The 24,421-nt window shown below is 36.6% G+C and overlaps 2 protein-coding genes across 2 annotated transcripts; both read left to right on the forward strand.

The window, feature by feature from the left end:
* The first annotated feature begins 4,928 nt into the window (after positions 1 to 4,928).
* LOC113282894 (chloroplast envelope quinone oxidoreductase homolog) lies at positions 4,929 to 8,899 on the forward strand. The gene is made up of 4 exons (XM_026531993.1): positions 4,929 to 5,383; positions 6,431 to 6,572; positions 7,243 to 7,334; positions 7,999 to 8,899. The coding sequence occupies exons 1-4, from the start codon at positions 5,318 to 5,320 to the stop codon at positions 8,686 to 8,688; spliced, it is 990 nt and encodes a 329-aa protein (XP_026387778.1). The 5' UTR covers positions 4,929 to 5,317; the 3' UTR covers positions 8,689 to 8,899.
* An 11,773-nt stretch (positions 8,900 to 20,672) lies between these two features.
* Positions 20,673 to 24,342, forward strand: LOC113282892 (chloroplast envelope quinone oxidoreductase homolog). The gene is made up of 4 exons (XM_026531992.1): positions 20,673 to 20,993; positions 21,913 to 22,054; positions 22,705 to 22,796; positions 23,399 to 24,342. The coding sequence occupies exons 1-4, from the start codon at positions 20,928 to 20,930 to the stop codon at positions 24,086 to 24,088; spliced, it is 990 nt and encodes a 329-aa protein (XP_026387777.1). The 5' UTR covers positions 20,673 to 20,927; the 3' UTR covers positions 24,089 to 24,342.
* The last annotated feature ends 79 nt before the right edge of the window (positions 24,343 to 24,421 follow it).

A 24,421-nucleotide genomic window follows, 5' to 3' on the forward strand; every position in this document is an offset into this window, starting at 1 on the left:
TAAAAACAATATGAATTAAAAAAAAAATACTGAGAAAACCCTAAAAATTCAAATAAAAGACAAGGGTCTGATTACTTATGGATTAATGAGTATTTTAACGAATCTCACTCTAGTTATGTGAACTGTGATTATAATTATAGAGAAGACGAATTTTGCTTTTGATTAAGAAAAAAATAAAAACCCCAGCTTGAAAATATCCAAATTGAACTAAACGATCGTATATATTTCTGAATTAAAATTAGAATAAAAAAGAAATCATGGTGATGAATGTACCTTAAGCGTCACCTTTAACTGATTTGTGATCAGTATCATCAGCTAATAATCTCATGCGGAAGAGATACACAGTTACAGAGAAGAGAAGGTTATCTTTTTTCTTTTGTTGTAGTCTGCAAAGAGATAATGTCGGTAACTCGGGAAGATAAAGAAAACTAAGCTAATAATAAAAATTATCAGTTTAACTTTGACCTCTTAGAAATGGTAAGACTTCAATTATGCGATTTATATTTGCTCCCACAAGACTCTATTATTACAGAAAAACCAAGCCTAATCTTATTAAATTTGAAATTTCAGTGGGTGCAAGCGCACCCATTTGCGCTCACATGCCTCCGTCCCTGACTGTCAGGGCCATCTAAAATCTGACACCAGTGGTTAGTATTATAAATTGGACATGCAGTTGACTGATAAATAAGTGAGGAACCGCCCAACTTATGTTATGAGAACTACAAAAATCCTTAATCTTAAGGATGGTGGTTCCTGTAGATTGAAGAGTCTCTTTAAACACTAAAGTACAACACGCCTTCCAAATATTTCATAAAATAACCACCACAAGATTAAACTTTTTGGGATCTTTAAAATGAAAATAACTTTTAGAATCAGTCCAGCTCTAAAACTAAACATTAATGGATTGATGAGAAGAAATGATAGAAAATCAAGATGGAAGCATTTGAGCCCAAATATTAACGGCATAAGTGTGACATACCCCAAAATTACGCTTAGTGCGCCCTGGCGCGCTGGCCATAACTTCCCCGATGCGTCACTCTGATGCTACTAACTGAGCCTTAAAACTAGGTGAATGTACGTTCATCTTCCCTTGCAAGCATACTCGTTCAACATGGTACATCTAAATTAGCTTCCACACTGTTCCAAATTTACCCTGGTTTGCACAGGGCATAGAGCCTTAAAGGATATTGTCGATGCATCATTGCATGCATTTCTGGATTTCGAGTCCTTTCTTAGGTATACTACATGCCTTTTTATTGTGCATAGGCCATTGGAGGCCTAATTCCATCTTCCCTACTTAGCTTAGGAGTTGCTGAAAGCATGCACATGTCTTGCTCGTGTCAATGGTACATCAATCAGGCTCATACCGTACTTTTATTAGGATTGTGCAAGCTCCGCTACTTGCATACCAATATAGCTTACTTTTTTGGCCATGATCATTGCGCCACTAGTGCATGCCAACGACGAAATTCTTAATAGGAAGTATGAGCATCCATGGAATGAAATGCAACTTGCCTCATCAAGTTTGACCACAATCATCTTTTGCATCAAAATACCGAGACAGATGATATGAAGGGTCAATATGCCACAATCATCTCGCAATGATAATATGAGCGACAACGTGCTGTAAAAAAAATGCTGCAACTTATTGCGGCTTCCTACATACCCTTCCCTACTCTAAAGGGATCAAATAATGACTGTAGTTCATCCTCGAATGGACAAGCAACTTAAGCCAACTTATGTTGCAAAGCCGTGGCCAAGAAATAATAATAATGACCTAGTTCGTATAGGCTATTCCGTCAAAATACATCCAAGTGATGCATATTGAGTCTGCGGCACGAAATAGTGATTCCTTCGCATCATATGCCCCATCGGCAAGGCTATGCTGCTATAAATGAGGCATAAGCATCATTTATGCTCTTTCGGCTGAGCTATGAAACTTACTCGGTGCATGGTCCGTATATGCATCTTCAAGCAACTACCCCTCCCTATATATTTTTTAAGACATTTCTACAACTGAAAGTAGGGGAGGAAAATGGCATTCACCAAGTCCTACTTTTGAGGTGCTTGCTTCACTATTCGTGGCCGACTTTTGAGGTGCTTGCTTCACTATTCGTGGCCGTTGCTATGTTTCTCTGAATATCCGACCATGATGGTTGTACATCCACATGCTAATTACAATGTTCGGCTATGATGGCTGAACATTTCCTAAGCTAGCCTGCTCTGGACTGATGCAACACAGTAATATGATGTTGGCCCTAGGCCAATGGCATGGTAATGTGCTATGTTAGCACTAAATTTTCTCAAGGCCATCTACCCAACTGGCCTAATGCACCATTTGATGTGAGATTGGCCTTTGGCCAATATGCCTTCGAAATGCGCCATACTTGGAGCTACATTGGCTCTAGGTCAATGTTAATATGCAACGAAACTTGTGATGAAGCCTCATCTCATGCCATGACGCATCTTTGAGCATGCCCCGTTAAAAAAACTCGTGGTGTTACAATAAGAGAAATGCAAAAAAATGTGAGTAGTTGTTTCCTCTTGAGAATGACAAAATGAACAATAAGTATCTTTTATATGCAAGTGTGAGCAAGTCGATGAAGAACCAGAAGAACTTCGTGAGAAAGTTTCCACATAAATATTGGACATTTAAATGAGACTTGTAAGTATCAAATACTTAACCATTAAATATCAGGATATATAGTTGGAGGAGGAGGAGATAGTGTATGTAGTATGACTATAAGTAGAATGAAGAGTAAAATCACCACTATTCATAATGGACCATCTAAATGTATCATGACCGTCAGGTGAAATATGAATAGAAGAAACAACATTCGCCTGATTAGGAGAAAAGCATTATTGAAGAGAAGCAACATTCCAAGTGTTAGAATGTAATAAAGAAAAACTGACCTTAACATTTGACAGAGAAGGGGACTGAATTGATGGTGAATCAGTCTAGCGGATCCAATTGTCTTTCAAAGCTTGAAAATGAGCACCATCAACAATTTCCCGTACATGATATTTTTTGATCCAATATAAACCTCTCTGGATACTATACCATACCTTAGAACTTTTAGTTCGTAAAACTATATAAAGATGAAAATATTTTACCCCTAAAATTTTGACCAACTATGCATCCCGATTTTTAATCATGCGCCACACCAACTTAGTCAAGGAAGCTTCATTAGTATCCCTAAGATTCTTAAACCCAAACCTCCACTGCTTTTAAGATAACAAACAGAAGACCAGGACTTCAGAAAGAATCCTTTAGGATTGTGCTTATTCCTTCAATACTGTCTTTGTATGACATCCGTTTGTTTCAGTGTTTAACCTAGTAAATGAAGACAAGCCATTGATATTGACCCAAACATATTAAATTTGAATAATACGACCAGCTAGATTAATCAACCACTCATGTCATTGTTGAAGTCTAGATTTCATGTGTGATACCTGGATACTTCTCATTTAAAGGCATAAGAGTCATATGTAGCATAAATGAAATATTTGGCATAAGGGATCAAATTAGAGATGCAATGAACACTAGACTTGTTAAAGTTAACAAGGACTAGAAGTACGAGAAAATTAATTAATTATATTTGAGAAGATTGGTAATTGAAGAATCAAATGCTCCAGTAAACAAAATGCAATCGTCAACAAAGAATAAATGAGAAATATCAAGAGCATGCATGACTGGTTTAACGGGGAGAATCCACCTAAAAGAGACAAAAATGGTACAACTAAATCCTTCAGTATAAAGAATAAACAATAAGGAGAAATATAATCACCTTGTCGCAGTCCATTAGACGGAGAAAAACTAACTGTCTGAGAGCCATTCAACATTAAAAAAATAGTCATGGTACTGATGCATTGGTTAACCAGAGAACACCACTTATCATTAGTTCTGAATACTTCATAATATGGATATGGAAAGACCATTCCATACGATCAAATACTTTCACCATATCAAGTTTAACATCTATGACCCATGGTGAACTTTAATTTTCTTCATGTAATCAACTGTTTCATGTGCCAAATAGTATTTTCCAAGGAGAAATAAATTTTGAAAGCAGAGGTTTCAATCGTATAAACATCACCTTACAGATAATTTTGTAAGTGATATTACATAAGCTGATAGGGAGATAGTCACTTGACATATGAGCATAATCATGTTTGGAAATTAAAATTTGTAAGTGAAATTGAGTTTAGGCAACGAAATACTTGTACCATTAAAACAACACCAGATGACCAGACCCAACAACATCCAAATATTTCTTATAGATACCGGCTTGATAGCCATCTGGCCCAGGTGTATCATTGAATTTGAAACACAATACTTCGAATTTCATCATTCATAGGAATAAAAGTAAGTTGTTCGTTATTAGAAGAAGTAATACAAGGAGAGATAAAGTTAAGAAGAGACAAGTATATTTGAGGATGAACTGTCGTCGAAGTACCTATGAAATGATGAACCAAAACTTCTTCAACATCCTCTCTGGTTGAATAACAGTGACCATGAGACTCTTGAATCATATGAATTTGGTTTTACCGACGGAAACTTGCCTTGGCATAAAAATATTTAACACTCTTGTCTTGAAAAGGGAGAACATGTTCACGAGAATGAGTCAGACCTAATCCCTGATTTGGACCCGTTTAAGTCAGGTGATAAAATACCTCTGACTCATGGCCACAACTTACTGACTCAAAAGAATAAACATATTGAATCAGATTCAGATGACAAGTGATTTCAGTCAGATTTAGATAAGTCACGTAAGTCAAGAGAAAACAAACATGCTCATAATTTAGAAATGCTGAAGCAGAGTAGTGTTGTCTACCAACCTACTAGTAGGAGATACCAGCGATATAGCAAGTAATAAATGTCATTTGTCGGCCAAAATAAATTCAGAGATGGGATTTCTAGAAAAAAATAAGAAGCCTACCAAACAATGTGAACGTATCCATTCCCATCCCATTCCCATGAATCCCATAGGTGTGATTCAATTATATTGCCAAATGTAGAAACTGAACCAGATGACAAAGAACGTGGACGGTATATCAGTTTCTATTCGTACTTCAATTTCATCCGGTTCACTAAATTTTATATATACGTCCAACAACAACTACTCTTCTTCTTCTTTCGAACAAAGCGATTTCCCATTACTTAACCGCGTCATCTACTATGTTCTAGAATAATAACCACCTTTGTTTTCGTCTTTAAAATCAGGAATAATATCCAGTTTCTTCCCCAATTTCAATTTCAATTTCAATTTTCATATCCTCCACTGAATTCTTACTTCTCTCTTACTGCGTTTGATTAATGGCCGGAAAACTTATGCGTGCAGTTCTCTTTGAAGGTTATGGAGGTGGAGCTGCCGGATTAAAGGTTTGATTTCTTTTCTAGATTCCAATTTGGTGGTTGTTGTCTTGATATTATTGATGTTGTTGCTGATTTTCTATAATGTCGATTGAATTAATTTCTCTAACTTGTTGAGATGTACTGTATATTTATTTTTTGGGCCAAAAAAATGAAATGTAATTTGGGTACTGAAAAAATCTTGGATTTAGAATTTTTTTACAATATTTACTTGCCTACCAAGTGTTTGCGGTTGTCATCAGTTGCTTCTTGGTTTTAGTTATTTGAGTATAAAAATCTTACCGAGTGAAGTAGGTTTGGTTGAAACTTTTTGATGGGAGTTCTATTATTAAAGTAGCTAGGTATCCTTCTACTAATGAAGTAGGATGTTTGGTTTCTTGTTTTGTTACTTCACCCTATGAAAAAATATCATGTATTTGGTTTCTTGTTTTAGAACCATTTTTTAGCCAAGCATTTCCGCAATCAACTAAAATTCAATAGTCGAACAAGCTTTAACTACAAGCTTCCGTAGTCTCAAGCTTTAACAAATTCTTACTTTTAGCCACAGGTAGTAATCACAGTTTTTTTGATGTTTTTAACTAAAAATATGGATACAGCAAGTTTTTTAACATATCTGCAGTGTAAGTGGTCAAATGCGGTTGTGGTACCTGACAAGTACCTACTTGCTTTTTCCACCTTTAACAAGACCTATGATTTCTCCCAAATAGATTATTTCTTTCACTAGTTTTCATCCTCCATCTTTGGAACCCTTGCCCGCAGTTCATCATTGTTGGGTATTAAGAGTAATGACAAGAAATTGGTTTTGGAGATTAGAATTCTGCTTCCTTAGACTGTTAAACAGTAAGTCCCTCGTATAGATTATAGAATAGCTAGTGGCTTGTATGACTGAAAACCTACCACTGCTAACAACTTGGATACTAAACATTAACACATGATGCGTCAATCAAATAACTAAGACGACTCCAATTCAAATTTTAACAGGGAGTAGCAAAATACATGTAAGGTTTTAAGTAAATGCTTGATGTTATATGATGATTAATATTACTGATTCAACAGCATGTGGAAGTTCCTGTTCCTTCGCCAAAGAAAGATGAGGTTTTGCTAAAGCTGGAAGCAACAAGCATAAATCCAATTGATTGGAAGATCCAGAAAGGGGTTTTGCGACCACTTATGCCACGCAAGTTCCCTTACATACCAGGTAAAATTGATGAATTTTGTGGTTAAATATCTAATAACTTGTGCATCTGAAAGAAGAAATAAGAATGGTCTGAGTCAGAAGTACAAGTGGTCCTAGTCGCCGATCAAAAAAAAAAAAAAAAAGAAGTGGTCCTAGTCGAAAATTTGGTGCAAGTCTATGTGGATACACTAGTGAAACATGTAAACCTGGTTCCATGACCTTGGGGCTTGTTTAATCTTACAATGGAGTAAGATCATTCACGCCTCAGTACATTGTTTAAGTGGAATGATGAAAATGTTTGTCCGAATTAGTAAAACTGAAACAGGTTTTCAGTATTTCACACTGAAACACATTTCGCTGCTGGTCTGAGAACCTGACGAATCTTTATAGCATCATACCTAATCCCCGTCCCTCTTACCTGACCTACTTAGGTAATTTTCTGAGTTCATAAACTGATTGGGCCACTTTTTGGAAAATGGGCTTCTATGAGAAGGACTCAAAAATTTAATACACATCATATATCTTTGTGTATAACCGCAGCTTTAATGGCATAATAATCTGTTTAAGGTTTGGTCTCCATTTTTTAGCAGTATATTTTTGTTTAGTTTATGAGAGTCACTAAGAGTCTCTCCCTCCTTCCCTAGAAGTTAGGCATGACAAATATTTCTGCTGAAGTTTCTCCTTGGATCAGGTACTGATGTTGCAGGTGAGGTGATAGAGGTTGGTCCAGGTGTCACAAATGTCAAAGCCGGTGACAAAGTAGTAGCTTTGCTTAGCCATAATGTGAGTGGTTATACGTAATTGTAATTCAGCCCCCCAGTAGTTTTTTTTTTTTATCAGAGAAACGTACAGTTAATTACCCAACGACAATCATATATTGCCATGAAAACCATTATTATTCATACTAGAAAATAACTAATTTTCCTGTTAAGTAACATATGAGCATTGTTGTTGAGAAGCATGCATAGTTCACAAAGTAACTACTATTTACGGAAAAAGGTCTTGAAGACTGATTTGACATTGTGAGGGTTTGCACTGAAAGTGGTTTGTGTCTCTCTTTTTAAAAAGATGCATTGCTGGGTTGGAGAAGTAATATTAAATTATGAATCACTGTCTTTCAGCTCAGCTCCCCTTACGTACTAGGTATACATCGGTACATGCTTGATTTAGCATATCCTTAATTTTAAGTTATATTCTAAAATATGGAGCGGGGATGTTCAATCTCAGCCTTGGATTAGAATCACGAAAACTCACTACTTGTTGGTCGGAGATGGGTTTGATATGGGAGAGGCATATATGGGTTTTCCAAACAAAGATCGAGCAGCCTCTCTCTGGAACAATTGTCTGTGCATAATTATGGTTTTCATATATGTATTACTTGTGACTCGTAGTTCATTTTTATGACCTTTTGAACATTTAACTCATAACATGCAATTGAATTCGTTAGAGTGGAGGCGGGTTTGCTGAATATGCGGTGGCGTCAAAAAGCTTGACAGTTGAAAGACCACCTGAAGTATCTGCTGCTGAAGGTGCAGGATTACCTGTAGCAGGCCTTACTGCACTTCAAGCCCTCACCAATGCATCAGGAATCAATCTAGATGGCGCAGGGACACCAACTAACATCCTTATCACAGCTGCCTCAGGTGGAGTGGGTCAGTACGCTGTTCAGCTTGCAAAGCTTGGAAATGTTCATGTCACAGCAACCTGTGGAGCACGTAATATTGAATTCGTCAAGAGCTTAGGGGCAGACGAAGTTCTGGATTACAAAACCCCGGAAGGGGCAGCCCTTAAAAGCCCATCAGGGCGCAAATATGACTTTGTCATCCACTGTGCTACAGGCATTCCATTTTCTACATTCGAGCCCAATTTGAGTGCGAAAGGTAAAGTGATTGATATTACTCCTGGTCCTAGTGCGATGCTAGTGGCAGCATTTAAGAAGTTGACATTTTCGAAAAAGGGATTGGTGCCGCTGCTTATGATTCCAAAGAGCGAGAACTTGGTGTATCTAGTTAATTTGGTGAAAGAAGGAAAGCTTAAGACGATAGTTGATTCGAAGCATCCATTGAGCAAGGCTGAGGATGCATGGGCAAAGAGCATCGAGGGCCATGCTACAGGAAAGATAATTGTGGAGCCCTAAGCACCATTGTGGCTGCACAAATATAGTGTCTTGTTTTGATCTGAATATATATGTAATGGAGGGGACCTGGGGATGTTTACTTCTTATGCACTCTGGATGCATAAAGATGTACAACTGGCACACTGCTGTATTTAGGTTACTTTGAACATGTGGTTTTCTTTTGGGTGGCGCTGTATTTAGCCTGTAAAGCATTACTTTTTGTTTGCGTGTGTCTAAGCTTCTTGAGTATTTGAATTGCTCTTTAACAAAAAAAAAGTGATCGAGTCACAGTAGAGATTGCTCCAGCTTGATCTCCAGCTTGATGACCCGGACTGCATGTTGTCCAACTAATTGGTGACTATAAGATGATTCTCATAAATTTTTCACAAAAATTTGTGTCCCTTTTGTCAATGAACATGTCAAGTCTAATGGTGGAGTTTTGAAATCTCTCTATTGTGATCCTTTTCATTTTTTCCACACTTGCATAAGTTAGCGTTGGAGTAATAGAGCATAATTTTTTTTCAATAGGTATTGTTGGCATATCATCTGGGATCACTTTATGGAGTTCATAAAAAAGTTCTTCAACACTAGGAAATGTGGATTAGATATGGCCATATGGGCATTCCTTAGTTGTCTGAAGTTGTGGCTTAGCTGCAAGATCAGCTAATCCAACCAAATCAACTACAAGCTGAAACACAGGAAAACATTATCGAGTTAAGCGAATCCAACCACGTGGGAATTTTTAGATTTGGAAGAACTTTTGGTTTAGCCAAAAACTTGTTCTTCACTTTCTTTCAAGTTAATCTGACAGTCTGAGGTTATAGGCAGCTCCAAGAAGATAACATTTCTTGCTGATGAAAAGTCTATCCCAATTTCTCCAGCAGTAATTCCAATTATTGCAACCTTAACCTGATATGCACAAGACAAATTAATCTTCAAATTACATTCAGGATTCTATATGGAGAATTCTAATCTGCTTCAGAAGATCCCATGGCAATAATATTCTTCTAATAAACCAAATCAGTTGAATTTTGTAAAAGAAACATGATTTGAACCTCTGCTGATGATCGGATTGCCTATCTCTAGCAAGTGTGTGCCCAACAATCCTGACAAATCCAATTCCTTTCTCACACACGATCCCCTGAAGAGTTGCAGCGTTGAAATTTTTTTAACTTAAAAGGTTGAAAATAAAAAGAGAAAGAGAATACAAGAAGGGAGCGTCTAAGCGAGTCCAAAGGTGAGGTAACGCCAACATCAAAAAAACAGAGAAACACCAGCTAGAAGAGTGGCAAAAGCCAACTCCTAAACCAAGCAAAGATTTCCAACAAAACAAAAAAGTTGGAACTAAGACATTATAAACAACTCCAACTTATTTATGCTTCCAAGTTACGGAACGTTGACCCTTACCCAAATTCTCATTTGGAATTTCTATTTGAGTCTTGAACGTTCTTTTTCCGTTTTTTTACTAGCTTTGTCTTCAAAGGCCAAGTGTTGAGCATACTTATCTGATTATACGTCATAAAATTCTTCATTATCCTCCTCGCAGTCTTTAATTGCAACTCTATCTTCATCTTGAGAAGTATGCACATTAGTCAGCACTCTAAAAGTGTTATTCATTTTGACAGGAATATCAATGATCCTAGCCTTTATATTGTCTTCCTTATGAAGTGGAGCAATCTTAGCAGGAGATTTCTGGCTTGAAGCTGTTTCCCAATTTTTCCATGTCCCTTGATAATAAAGGGATTATGTTTCACTTCACCACTATTTTGCATACCTGCAATCTTGTTTGGACTCTTTGCAGGGGCCACTTGACTCTTTCCCATTGAAACTGGTTCAGATATTGCATTTGTTGCAGTTGAAGTTGCACCAACAATCTTTTTACAAGAATCAATAGTATTAACTTGCTTCCTTGGAGATTTAGATGAAAAAGTGAAAGTAACACTTTTTCATAAACGGAGGGAGTATTTTTTTATTAGATCATAATTATAAGAATAATATATTAAAAAAATGATTTCGAAAGATGTGTTAATATCCGTTAAATTTACGGATTATGTGTAAAAGTTTCCCCCAAACATTTCCGGAAGCAAAATCTCTAATAATCATAGGTTTATAATGAAGTACAATATTTCTCTTTCATTGTTGCAATATGTTTCAATATGCACTTCAAACGTTTGCTTCATTAACACAATTATCATTTAAATCTTTGACTATAGACTCGGTAGGTTCAATTAGATACATTTATTTAAAGACTCGACAAGAAATTATACTAACTCACCACCTTTTTTATTTATTTTTCTATTTTGAGATGCCGACGTTTGCTTTCTTTATAGATTCGGAGGCATACCGACAAATCATTACATATACAATTAATATACTTTTTTAAAATTAAATTATAATGACTTTTGCAAAATAATTTATTCCCTAAATCTACCATTATAATCAACGATTAAATAATTTATTCCCTCATCTAAAGCAAAGAAAAAAAAGAATCACCCCGAAAGCTTAAGAATACCTATAGGTCCTATACTACAAAGTAGTGGTCATGTATAACCTGTATAAGAACTAATGTACAAAACAAAGTATAAACACAAAGACCACCATATTTTTATCTAGTTAAATTGGGGCCTATAGATTACTTCATCTACCTTATACACAATGACAAGGGGTGTCTAAATTTAAAGAAAACTACCAAAATTACCCTCTAAAAAATATTAATATTACTAAATTACCCCCATCAACTCTTAATAATAAACCTAAAACTAAAATCAGTTTTCATTTCTAACCTAAAAACCGATTCTTCATCTCTTCTACTCTTTTTTTTTTTGAAACCAAAAATCGACGATTATCGACGATCCAAAAAAGATTAATCGTTTTCTTTCTTCTATAAAATGTCGAAACCGTCAAAAAAAATTAATATTATGTATTCTAAAAAATACAACAAAAATATGAAGTACATGCGTTCCATTGAGGAGGTTGATGATGATGATTGAGGGATGGTGTGAAACTGCTGATTCCACCATTTGAATCCGTAAGTAAATTAATACTACCTCCGCTTATGGAAAAGAGGCCAAATTGAAAAAGTGAAAGTAACACTTTTCCAGAAACGTAGGGAGTATTTTTTTATTAGATCATAATTATAAGTATAATATATCAAAAAAAGATTTTGAAAGATGTGTTAATGTGTTAAATTTACGGATTATGTGTAAAAGTTTCCTCCCAAACATTTCCGGAAGCAAAGTCTCTAATAATCATAGGCTTATAATCAAGTACAATATTTCTCTTTCATTGTTGCCATATGCTTACTTGGGTAGTTCATAAGTCAATGGAATCCCTTAACTTGTAGGCCAATAAAGTTGAGTTCTACCCATGAGCTTATGATGAGTTAGAATCCGTACCTAACAATTGGTAACATGTTCACCAATTCAAAGTTTTGAACTTGGTTTTAACAGCCAAATCACGATAGGGTCTCTAGATAAATTTCTCTGTACCAATTAAGTGTTGACTTCCTAGTGAAAACCGGATAATATTTTTTATGCCCCCAAAAGTTTGATGCCCGAAGTTGTACGTCGGGTACTTCAGCTCAAGGCCTGCCCTGATGAGTATGTAACACTCGGGAGTTGTGAAAATTCCACAATCTTGGAGTTCTTCGAGAAGGGATTGAACACCATCCATGCTATTGGGGTGCTTATAGGCATAAGGGCCATGGAGTTATTCGGAACAGTAGAGGACAGAAAAAACAAAACTGACGTGATCCAATATTTTAGAAGATTTAAAAACCGAAAAAAAATAGGATTGTTCTGCAGCATGCTCAATGCAGATGATAAAGTAGGTAAGCTTAAGGAAATATGGATAAACCTAGAGCTTCTGACGGACAATAGGTGGGTATTTGCCAATATATTAGAAAACGACCAAGGCAATTTCCCAAAATAAATAACTCTTCGTTATCCTCAGGATTCATGAAATTATGGAATGGTTTCCATTGCTCTTGAGTATTGTATTGCCCTATAGTAATATTATTTATGCTCTAATTTAAACTCGAAATTCAGTATCCCTGCATTTTAGCTATTCTGGTTTACAGATTGAAAGTGTTGCTTAACTAAATAAAATCTAGATCCACCTTCATTAGCATGGCTTTGAAAGTGAAGGCTCGGAAATTGGAACTATTTGGAGTGTGGCTTTCATGCATTTTACGCTCTGCTTTTCACAAACTAGAACTGAAATTGTAATAAAATGAATTCATAATATGATTGACCTTTCCTAAGACATGGATCAACAAATCTGTTTTGTTGCTACAAAGTAATGCTTGTATACATGCTGTCGTAAATCACATGGTTTGTTAGATTTTTTCCAAAATGACCCATCTCATTTATGTAAACCATACTATTTCATTATTCATATCAACTTTTTTATATATCAAATACGTAGTATTTTTCCGACACCGGAAAGTTGGATTGTGAACCTCATCTAAAGCAAAGAAAAAAAAGAATCACCCCGAAAGCTGAAGAATACCTATAGGTCCTATACTACAAAGTAGTGTTCATGTATAACCTGTATAAAAACTAATGTACAGAACAAAGTATAAACACAAAGACCGCCATATTTTTATCTAGCTAAATTGGGGTCTATATATTACTTCATCTACCTTATACACAATGATAAAGGGTGTCTAAATTTAAAGAAAACTACCAAAATTACTCTCTAAAAAATATTAATATTACTAAGTTACCCCCATCAACTCTTAATAATAAACCTAAAACTAAAATTAGTTTTCATTTCTAACCTAAAAACCGATTCTTCATCCCTTCTACTCTTTTTTTTTTTGAAACAAAAAATCGACAATTATCGACGATCCAAAAATATTAATCGTTTTCTTTCTTCTATAAAATGTCGAAACCGTCAAGATACAAACAAGCCACTGGAATCACTTATCCTAGTGATTGTAATCCTGGAATTGTTAAAGCAATTGGAAACAAACTGAAGAAGAAAACGGTTGCTCGGGAAGAAGCATCTCTAATCGAACAACAACATGAGGAAATGGGTCGAATCAGGTACTTTTCTATCAACCCAATCCTCTAAACTAGGTTTTAGTAACATGCAATACCTTAGAAATCGAAATTTTTGAATTCAAAAGTATCTGGGTTTTAGAGAATCGGATTATGTTAGTATAGAAGTAACCCGATTCTATTTAGAAACGATTGATGTTCTTGGTCACATACCCCGATTATGCTGCATGTGAATAAGAATCGGGAAACGTTAATGTATAAATACCCCGATTCTTATAGTCGTTCATTCTGTAACTTTTTTTTTGTTAGAATCGGATTACATATGTGTTCACGAAAACCGATTGTGTAGTAAAGAATCAGACTTTATATGTATATGGAGAAAACCGATTTCTGGAATCGGTTTACATTAGCACTTTAAAAATCCGAATGTTGATTTTATTATGTTATGAATCAGAGTTTATATGTATATCGAGTAAATTGATTATTTACTTTGACTTAATAAAAATGCATTCTATTCCATTGTTGTTTGTCGCTTAACTCCGTATTTTACAGGACAAACAGGGACAAGCAACAAAATCAAGCCGAAAAGAAATATAAGAAGAAACATGACCTTGCTACTCCTAAGCTTTTGTAACCTCGTCGAAAAGGCGGTCAAAATTTGAATGCTTCCAATCGAAGGGCCATGGGGAGTAAATCCAAACGGATCAGCATCAATGACCCGCCACCTCAAGCGGAGCAACCAACACATGAAGAATCTGATTCTGATATACCTACTGAACAAGAAGGTGGTGATAGAGAGGAGGAGATGAATGAAGAAGAAACTGGTAGCAAGGAAGATGTTGAAGAAGAAAGTGGTGGAAATAAAGGTGGCGAAGAAGAAAGTGATGAGAGTGAAAGTGATGAAGAAGAAGGTGAGGATGAAAGTGATGAAGAAGAAGGTGAGGATGAAAGTGATGAAGAGATAGGAGAAGTTCAAGAACAAGTCCAAGGAGGAGAAGTTCAACAACAAGTCCAAGGAGGAGACGCTCAAGAACAAGGTAAGACAGATGGTAATAAGAAAGATGGACCAAAGAAAAAGAAAGGGTACCACATGGCCGACCCGCTGAAGATGTTTTCTTGCGGCCCTGAGGATACTGTTTACGGGTTACCCGGTGATGGAGGAAAGATGTTATGGGGGTACAAAGTCAGTTGGGACGTCGTCGTTTTCCATACAATAGTAAGTACCTAAACCTTATGCTATGTAACGTAAACATTATTATCCGTGCAGTGTTTTATTGTTGTCCATCGGGGTTTTTTTTTTTTATAGGATCACAAGGATGTCGTTCGTATTATGAAGCCAGGAACGTCGGTGAGTATGATGAGGCAATGGCCACTGGAAGGAATAGAATCAACCGCTGGAGAAGTTCCGGAAGTAATCGATCTAGTCAATTCTACGGGGTTGATACCTGTGGTCGAGAGTTTGGACCTTGGTTATGACAAACCTCTTTGTTCCGCCTTTGCCGAGAGATATTACGGGGAAACAGATACTTTGCATCTTCCGTTTGGCGAAATGACGACAACTCCAAATGATGCGAAGTTCATTACCGGGCTAAGGGTAGAAGGTAAAGCCGTGAAACACAAAGACTACGCGCAAGATCTTGAGTGGGACAAGATTTACGCGTTCACCAAAAATGTGTTCAAATGGGATGAGTAGAGGACCAAGTTAGAGATGCTGGTAGGAAAGTCAAAGTAGAGGATATTCCATCTCTCGAAGCTGAGGGACAACTTCATGGGAACAAAGAAGCTTCGTGCTGAGGGAAAAGAGGTGACACCGGAATGTATCATCGCCGCGGCCAATGCGTATGTCCTCTACGTCCTGGGAGATGTTATCTTCCCCGACGTTTCCAGTGCCCGCGTGAGCGCCAACTTTATCCAGCTGTTGCAACCATTTGACAATATTCACAAACACTCATGGGGCACTGCCATCCTTGCAAACTCGTTGAAGGAGTTGAGAAAGGCTTCTAGGGCTCAAAGGAACCAAATCGTAGAGAATATGGCTTTTCTGCAGGCGTGAATATATTTTCACTTCCCAATATTTGCTCAAAGGGATTTTGAGAACAAGGAATGGGACCACGGGTGTTAGGGAGACATGTACACCTACAGAAGTAAGCCGAAGAACCAAAAAAAGGGTTATCTGAAGTTGAGACGCCAGTTGGACAACTTGACGACGAAAGATGTTGTCTTTGATCCTTACAAAGAGGATATGGCTAAAGAAAAAGGGAAGAAGGTTGGGTGTAAAGAGCAAAGTGATTATTTGGGCCTTTGTTTCACCCAAGAGGATATGTAATGTACAACTCGACGAGAGTCGCAAGGAAATGCGGTTACGTAAAAAGAATACCAAAGGAGCACAAGATGTTCAAAATCAATGAGTCAAAAACCAAATCATATGATAATGATATTCACATTGTTCACAATCCTTTACCATCATGTGATTATTGGAAAGACAGAGCGTTTCACAAATATCCTCTGTATGGTCCATCTCGAACAGATGATGATGCAATTCCGAGTTACATGCCGTGGTACCTCAATGTTTCGCATACTAGAGTGATACGAGTAGATAAGGGGCCCAAGATATAGGACAAAGATACGGCTCTTGAATGCCTTATGCGTATTGTTACTCAATTACGGTTTTGTTAATGGTTTTAGCATTATATATTGAATGTTTGATCTTTAAAATTGAAACAAAAAAGACGAGTCGGGCACTTGATAACCCAAGCAAAGCTAGAAATCAGGGAAGGAAAAAATGTTAGGGCCAATGAAAATTTGATCGATGAATTGAACTGTCTCGAAGATTTAGAAGCTGGTGCAAAGTTTGGGGAGCCGGATGAGGACGAGGAGGAGCCAAAGAAAAAGAGGAAGAGACCCCCCCCCCCCCCAAAAAAAAAAAAAAAAAAAAGATGTCTGAAGGTGCATCGAGCAACGCCCAAACTGGTAAACGAGGACGAGGTGGGGATGTTCATTAATGAATGGTTATATTCATGTTTATTTCTTTAACTATGGATAATTATGGAGTCAAAACTTATGTCTTGTCTTAAACTTATTGTCGAATTATGTTTGGTTATATTCCTAGTTTATGAATGACTTAATCTGGTTTCTTTTGAAAATTGTTGGTGTTTGTCCAAGACGCAATAAAATAACCAACTACAATGTGTGTGCAAAAAATGCAGGATTCTGGCATTTTTCAGTCAAAATCGGTTTATATGTACCTATATGTAAACCGATTCTAACAGTTACCCAGAGGTTCTGTTTCAGAATCGTTTTACATGTACCTTTATGAAATCCGATTGTTATGAAGAAAAGTTCTGTAACTTTTTTTTTTCTTAGAATCGGTTTACATGTACATATTTGTAATCCGATTTCTATGAAGAAAAGTCATGTAACTTTTGATGCTAAGAATTGGTTTTCATGTACATATATGTAATCCGATTATTGTGAAGAAAAGTTCTGTAACTTTTTTTGCCAAGAATCGGATTACATGTGCATTACAAAAGCCCGATTGATGAGAGGCACAATTTTTATGTTTTTGCAAGGACATAATCACTATGTGGACATGCCTAAACCCCGATTGTTTGATTTGAATTTGAAAAAAATAGCCGTCGAGTCCTTGTCTATATAAGGACAACCTCTTTCAGCCACTCCCATATCACACACTTAGCCTATAAAATGGAATGGGAACCGTATGAAGATTTGTGTCTCGTTAAATCATTTGCTAATACGTTCCGTGAACGTCCGAATGAAAATTATTCAATGTTTTGGAAGAGAGTTAAAGAGTTCTTTTACGGGCGTACCGGGAATCCCAATAACCGCAAATGGAGAGACTTGGCATTTCAATTCCAATACATTAAAGGTGCAATGCGAGAGTACATAAAATTTAGAAATATGGTGTACGACTATCATCCACGAGCTCCTCTTACGGAAAAAGTGAGTAATGCGATCATTTCTATATTTATGTCAAAAGTTCACATACTAACATTTAAAAATTCATTGAATTTCAGCTGAAACGTTTCAACGGGCTATGGAAAATCCGTAATGGGGATACTAAGTTCATTCACCACAAAGAATATACGACGTTGTACCTCCGTGTTCGGAGATTCATTAACTAGCATTTGATATGTCAAATTCTAGAATTCCCATACTGAATCCTATATATGTAGTGCGCTAATTCCTAAACTACGTAATCAATATTTTGTTTCTGAAACTAAGGCTCGTAAACACCAATTTTAGGAATCGGTTTATGTGTGTATTAATTAAACTCCGATTCTGGGTTTACATCGTCATTCGGCATAAACTCAACCTAGAATCGGTTTACAAAATAACTAACATCAACCGATTCTGGATCGAGTCTTTTGATTTTTTATTTTTTTTACAAGTGTTGATTATGCTTTAATGAAAGTTAATTTCAGGATCAACTTGATTAAACATTATTTAATTATCCGAATTAGCACTTAATTAACAGGGGCATATTAGGCATTAACATAAATAGTGGATAAGGGGTTTCTATGGATTTTTTCTTAATGACCCTATTTTGTCATGTAGCTATAGGTCCCAATTAAGTGACATAGGCCCCAATTTAGCCAGGTATTTTTATGCGACATGTATAAGAATTTGTTAAATGCAAAAACATGCATAATCAAGCATGTTTGGATATCAGTTATGGTCTGAATAAAAAAAACATGCATTGAATCGATAAAATCAAGCAAGTAGTCATTTTTTTAAACCATAGCTTTAGTTGCTTGTCATTGAACTTAAAAATCATTTCTTTCAGAGTTAATACATCGATCGTACCCGAAATCATCGTTGAAAGTAAAAGCTATTAAAAAAAAATAACTAACTGCATTTAAGAAGGCCAATAGATATCGCCGTCGAAAATATTTACCTAGTTGAAGCATATAATATATATCAACAATCCTACTTACTAAATAAAGAACCAAAAAACGAAAGACCATAGTAACCTGGAATATCATTTGAAGGCTGGCAGAATGATTAGGAATAAAATGTCCTCATCTTCATTTAAATAGTTCGTCATTTTCAACGTTGGTAGCGAGTGAAGAGATTACCAACCTCCCGACATAGTTGTTTTCTGTTAGCATAATCCCTAGCAACAAAAATCGATAGGTACGGAATACTATCTCCGTCCCATTATTAAGTGACCTACTTTAATAGTGGGACGGAAGGAGTACTACTTTACAAATGTTTTCAATTGAAAAGCTTAACCTAGAAATTTGAAGATAGCAAAATCAAATCTTCTTGAGCTTCAAATCAATATCAAAGACGATTTTATTTTATAATTAGGTGAGTTTTTACTTCAAATATATTTTGCCGAATACGTATCAAGAATTTACCAATCTGAATGTTTTCCATTGTAGCTTTCTCTCAACAACCGTGACTATATCTTCTGCCTTCTGCTGCTTGTAGCGTTGACCTTGATTATCTAAATTTATACTCCAAATATGTTGGATATTATCTGAATTATTCAGATCTTCCAATCAGATTTGGATACAATAAGTACATATTTTCTATTAATAGTAATTTTCTATTCAATGAGATTTTTAGGTTTTTCCTATTTCAGCTTTATTATTGCTCTCATGGTGTTCTCAAACACATCAGAGATTTCTCATAGCCTTATAGGCGTTTCAGACGATTGTTACAATTGTTTCAAGTACATCAAGGACGATTTCTTCCGGCATGATGTGATTCTACATTCTTATGAAGATCAATGGCTATCGGGTTTGATTGTGATAATGTTGTTTTGTGCTTATTACTCCCATTTGTGGGACAATTCCATCTTAATGATGAAGAAGACAAATTCTTCAAATACAAATGGCAGAATTTTAATTCAAGTGCCATCCCTCAAGTATCATCAATTTCCTTGAAATTCATGTATTTAATATACGTTTGTATTACAATTTACTTACTATTGTGATACAAAAAATTTGTATTTTATTATGTTTTTCAATGATGTATCTTAACATGATGTATACAATCTTTCTATATTGGTTAAATTGAGAGGATCGCCTCTTTCCTTCATAAATTGAGAGGATCGCCTTTTTCAATCCTCTGCATCATCTTCAACTCATGACATGTCTTTTCAGATCTCTGCAACTTCAAAAGACGCCATTGTTCGGAGTAAACATAGCTCGATTCTGTCGTCTGCAGTGTCCCAGGTAAACACTTCTATTGATCCTGTGATGTCCGTCACTCCCATAATTATCTCTGCAACTCCCACGACGCTTGGAATCTCTCTTTTCGAAGAAGGGGACACTTGCTCCAGTTGTGGTAGGGAGATGGATATTTTTGGGGATCATGCCTTGCATTGCTCGCATGTGGTGGGTCTCAAATATAGACATGATCTGGTTCGGGATAACTTTGCAGATATTTGTCATTGTTCGGGGGTCCCAGCTAGGAAGGAAGTGGATTTAGGGTTTCTCTCATACACTAGTCTGGCTTTGAGACTTGTAGATATCTTTATATAAAACTGGGATAATGGGCGTGATGTGTTATGGATACCACAGGTGTTTCTCCTTTCACAGGCGCGGGGTGCTTGCGTTTACCACCTTAGGAGAGATGGGGAGTGATACTATAGAGTTTCTGAAAAGACTGCTTAATTAAATGGTTAGTCATGGTGCGAATGTCATAGCGGGAGATTTTCTTTTCCATAGGATTGGGGTTGTCATTCAAAAAGGGTTGGAGCCCAGCTCATTGCCAAGCTCCCATCTAATTCTTATAATTTTTCATCATCTCATTAATAAAATTGGAATTTTAATTAAAATAAAATAAAATTTCTTTTACGCATAGATTCAACTGTGAATTCACTCGAGGGAGTGAGAAGTCGTCTTCCAGTCTATCCATTCCCATGAATCCCATCCTCCCCGTCCCCATTCCTATTCCGTCGTACCATACTACCGTACGTGTGATTTAACGCTATCGCCAACTGTAGAAACTGAACTAGATGACAAAGAACGTGGACGGTATATCAGTTTCTAGTCCTATTTCAGTTTCGGCCGGTTCAGTTCACTTTATATATATATCCAACAACAACTACAGTATTCCTCTTCTTCTTGTTCTTTCCAAAAGAAAAAAAAGGCGATTTCCCATTACTTAACCGCGTCATCTACTATGTTCTAGAATAATAACCACCTTTTGTCTTCGTCTTTAATTTCAATTTCAATTTTCATATCCTCCACTGAATTCTTACTTCTCTCTTACTGCGTTTGATTAATGGCTGGAAAACTTATGCGTGCTGTTCAGTTTGAAGGTTATGGAGGCGGAGCTGCTGGATTAAAGGTTTGTAGATTTTCAATTTGGTGTTTCTGGGTTGTTGTCATATTATTGATTTGTTGTTGTTGATTTATAATGTGGATTGAGTTAATCTCCCTAACCAGTTGAGATGTTGCACTTTATATTTTTGAATTTTAAGTTGAATACTGGAGATTATCTTGGATTTAGAAAATTTTCACATTATTCAGTTGCCAACCAAGTGTTTGTGATTATTACGCAGTTGCTTTTTGATTTTAGTTTTTTTTTTTAGTATGAAAATCTTATGAATGAAGTAGGTTTGGTTGAAACTGTTTAATGGAAATTTATTAGTGAAGTAGCTAGGTATCCTTTGGTTTCTTGTTTTGTTACTGAGCAAATGGAAAATGATGTGTATTTTCTTGTTTTAGAACCATGTGTTGGCCAAGCAATTTCGCCTTCAATAGTAACAGCTTGTTTAATTTTTTTAACTAAGCAATTCCACCTTGAACACAAATATCTGCAGTGTAAATGGTCCAATGCGATTATGGCACCCCTTCTTCCTTTTTCCACCTTTAACAACGTCTATGATTTCTCTAAAAATAAATTCTTCTTTCACTAGTTTTCTTCCTCCATCTTTAGATACCTTTCTCTACCGGAAGCTCATCATTGTTGGGTGTAAGAGTAATGACGAAATCGGTTTAGGAGGTTAGAACTCTGCTTCTTTAGATTGTTAAACAGTAAGCCCATATGACTGAAAACCTACCAAAAGCTACCATTGCTAACAACTTGGATACTAAAACATAAACACGTGATGCATCGTCAATCAAATAACTAAGATAACTCTAATTGAAGAATAATAATTCAAACAACTAAGTAATTCAAATTCTAACAGGGAGTAGCAAAATACATGTAAGGTTTTAAGGAAATAGTTGATGTTATATGATGATTAATATTACTTTTTCAACAGCATGTGGAAGTTCCTGTTCCTTCTCCAAAGAAAGATGAGGTTTTGCTAAAGCTGGAAGCAACAAGTATAAATCCAGTTGATTGGAAGATTCAAAAAGGGGTTCTGCGACCAATTCTGCCACGCAAGTTCCCTTATATACCAGGTATTAATGATGAATTTTGTGGTTTTGGATGTTGTTGGTTTAAGGCTTAAGATACTTTTCTTGTTGTAAGTTAGAAAAATATCTAATTATTCATGCATCTGAAAGATCCAATACAGAAGTGCAAGTGGTCTAGGAAGTGTCCAAATCAAAATTTATGTGCAAGTCCGAGTGGTGTAAAATCTTACAATTGAGTAAGATCATTCACGCCTCAGTACAGTGCCAAAGTGGAAAGATGAAAATGTTTGCCCAGAATAGAAAAACAGGTTCCCAGTATTTCACAATCAAACATATTTTGTTGGGGTTCTGAGAATCTGGCGGATCTTAATAGCATCATAACTAATCCCTATCCGCCTTACCTAAACACCTTAGGTGATTTTCTGAGTTCATAAACTGATGAGATGCCTGTTGTTGGGGAACACCTAAATGGGCCTCTATGAGGATTATTCAGCATTTTAATACAATCATATATCTTTGTGCATAACCACGGTTTTGATGGCACAATAATCTTTTTAAGTCTTGGTCTTATGATTCGTCTCTATTTTTAGCAGGAGGTTTTTGCTTTAGTTTATGAAAGTCACGAAGAGGTCCCTCCCTCCCTCCATAAAATCTAGGCATCACAGATATTTCTCTGACGTTTCTCCTTGGATCAGGTACTGATGTTGCAGGCGAGGTGATAGAGGTTGGTCCAGGTGTCACTAACGTCAAAGCCGGCGACAAAGTAGTAGCTTTGCTTAGCCATAATGTGAGTGGTTATACATAATTTTAACTCGGTCCCCAAATCATGGTTTTTTTTTCTTTTTGGTCAAAGAAATGTATATTTACTTAACCAGCGACATCCGTATATTGCCATGAAAACCATTATTATCCATCCAAGAGAATAACTAATTTCCTTATTAAGTAACTTAGGAGCATTGTTGTCTAGAAGCTTAAGAGGGTCTGCACTGAAAGGGTTTAATTTCTCTCTTTAAAATGATGCGTTGTTGAGTAGGGGAAGTAATATTAATATATGAATAATTATCTTTCAGCTTAACTCACCTTACGTACTAGGTATACATCAGTGCATGCATGATTTCTCATATCCTTAATTTTAAGTTGTACTCTGGAGTATAGAGTGGGGATGTTCAACCTCAGCCTTGGATTAGAATTGCCAACACTCACTCTTTGTTGGTCAGAGATGGGTTTGATATGGGAGAGGCGTATATGGGTTTGCCAAACAAAGATATATTGGCCTCTCTCTGAACCAATTATTTGCGCATGATTATGGTTTTCTTGTATACTTGTGATTCAGAGTTCATTTTATGACCTTTTGAACATTTAATCATAACATGCAATTGAATTCGTCAGAGTGGAGGTGGGTTTGCTGAATATGTGGTGGCGTCGAAAGGCTTGACAGTTGAAAGACCACCTGAAGTATCTGCTGCTGAAGCTGCAGGCTTACCTGTAGCAGGCCTTACTGCACTTCAAGCCCTCACCGATGCATCAGGAATCAAGCTAGATAGCACAGGGAAACCAACTAACATCCTTATCACAGCTGCCTCAGGTGGAGTGGGTCAGTACGCTGTTCAGCTTGCAAAGCTCGGAAATGTTCATGTCACGGCAACCTGTGGAGCACGTAATATTGAATTCGTCAAGAGCTTAGGGGCAGATGAAGTTCTCGATTACAGAACTCCAGAAGGGTCAGCCCTTAAAAGCCCATCAGGGTGCAACTATGACTTTGTCATCCACTGTGCTACAGGCATTCCATTCTCTACATTCGAGCCCAATTTAAGTGCGAAAGGTAAAGTGATTGATATTACTCCTGGTCCTAGTGCGATGCTAGTGGCAGCATTTAAGAAGTTGACATTTTCGAAAAAGGGACTGGTGCCACTGCTTATGATTCCAAAGAGTGAGAACTTGGCATATCTAGTTAATCTGGTGAAGGAAGGAAAGCTTAAGACGATAGTTGATTCGAAGCATCCATTGAGCAGGGCTGAAGATGCTTGGGCAAAGAGCATTGACGGCCATGCTACAGGAAAGATAATTGTGGAGCCCTAAGCACCATTGTGGCTGCACAAATGTAGTGTCTTGTTTTGATCTGAATATGCATGTAATGGAGGGGATGTTTACTTCTTATGCACTCTGGATCCATTAAGATGTACGACTAGTGCACTGCTGTATTTAGGTTACTTTGAGTATTTGTTCTTTTTTTTGGGGTGGAGCTGTATTTAGCCTGTAAAGCATTTTTTTTTGTGTGTGTCTAATTTGCTTCAGTATTTGAATTGCTCTTTAACAGAAAAATGATCGAGACACAGTAGAGATTGCTCCGGCTTGATGACCCGGACTGTGGGTGACTTATAAGATGATTCTCATGAATTTTTAACAAAAATT

This window comes from Papaver somniferum, chromosome 5, assembly GCF_003573695.1.
Source record: "Papaver somniferum cultivar HN1 chromosome 5, ASM357369v1, whole genome shotgun sequence".
Classification (NCBI taxonomy): domain Eukaryota; kingdom Viridiplantae; phylum Streptophyta; class Magnoliopsida; order Ranunculales; family Papaveraceae; genus Papaver; species Papaver somniferum.

Coding starts and splice junctions, on each gene's coding strand:
- LOC113282894 (XM_026531993.1), top strand. CDS start 5,318: ATGGCCGGAAAACTTATGCGTGCAGTTCTCTTTGAAGGTTATGGAGGT. Junction 6,573..7,242: donor CAAGTTCCCTTACATACCAG/GTAAAATTGATG, acceptor TCCTTGGATCAG/GTACTGATGTTGCAGGTGAG. Junction 7,335..7,998: donor TAGCTTTGCTTAGCCATAAT/GTGAGTGGTTAT, acceptor TGAATTCGTTAG/AGTGGAGGCGGGTTTGCTGA.
- LOC113282892 (XM_026531992.1), top strand. CDS start 20,928: ATGGCTGGAAAACTTATGCGTGCTGTTCAGTTTGAAGGTTATGGAGGC. Junction 20,994..21,912: donor GCGGAGCTGCTGGATTAAAG/GTTTGTAGATTT, acceptor CTTTTTCAACAG/CATGTGGAAGTTCCTGTTCC. Junction 22,797..23,398: donor TAGCTTTGCTTAGCCATAAT/GTGAGTGGTTAT, acceptor TGAATTCGTCAG/AGTGGAGGTGGGTTTGCTGA.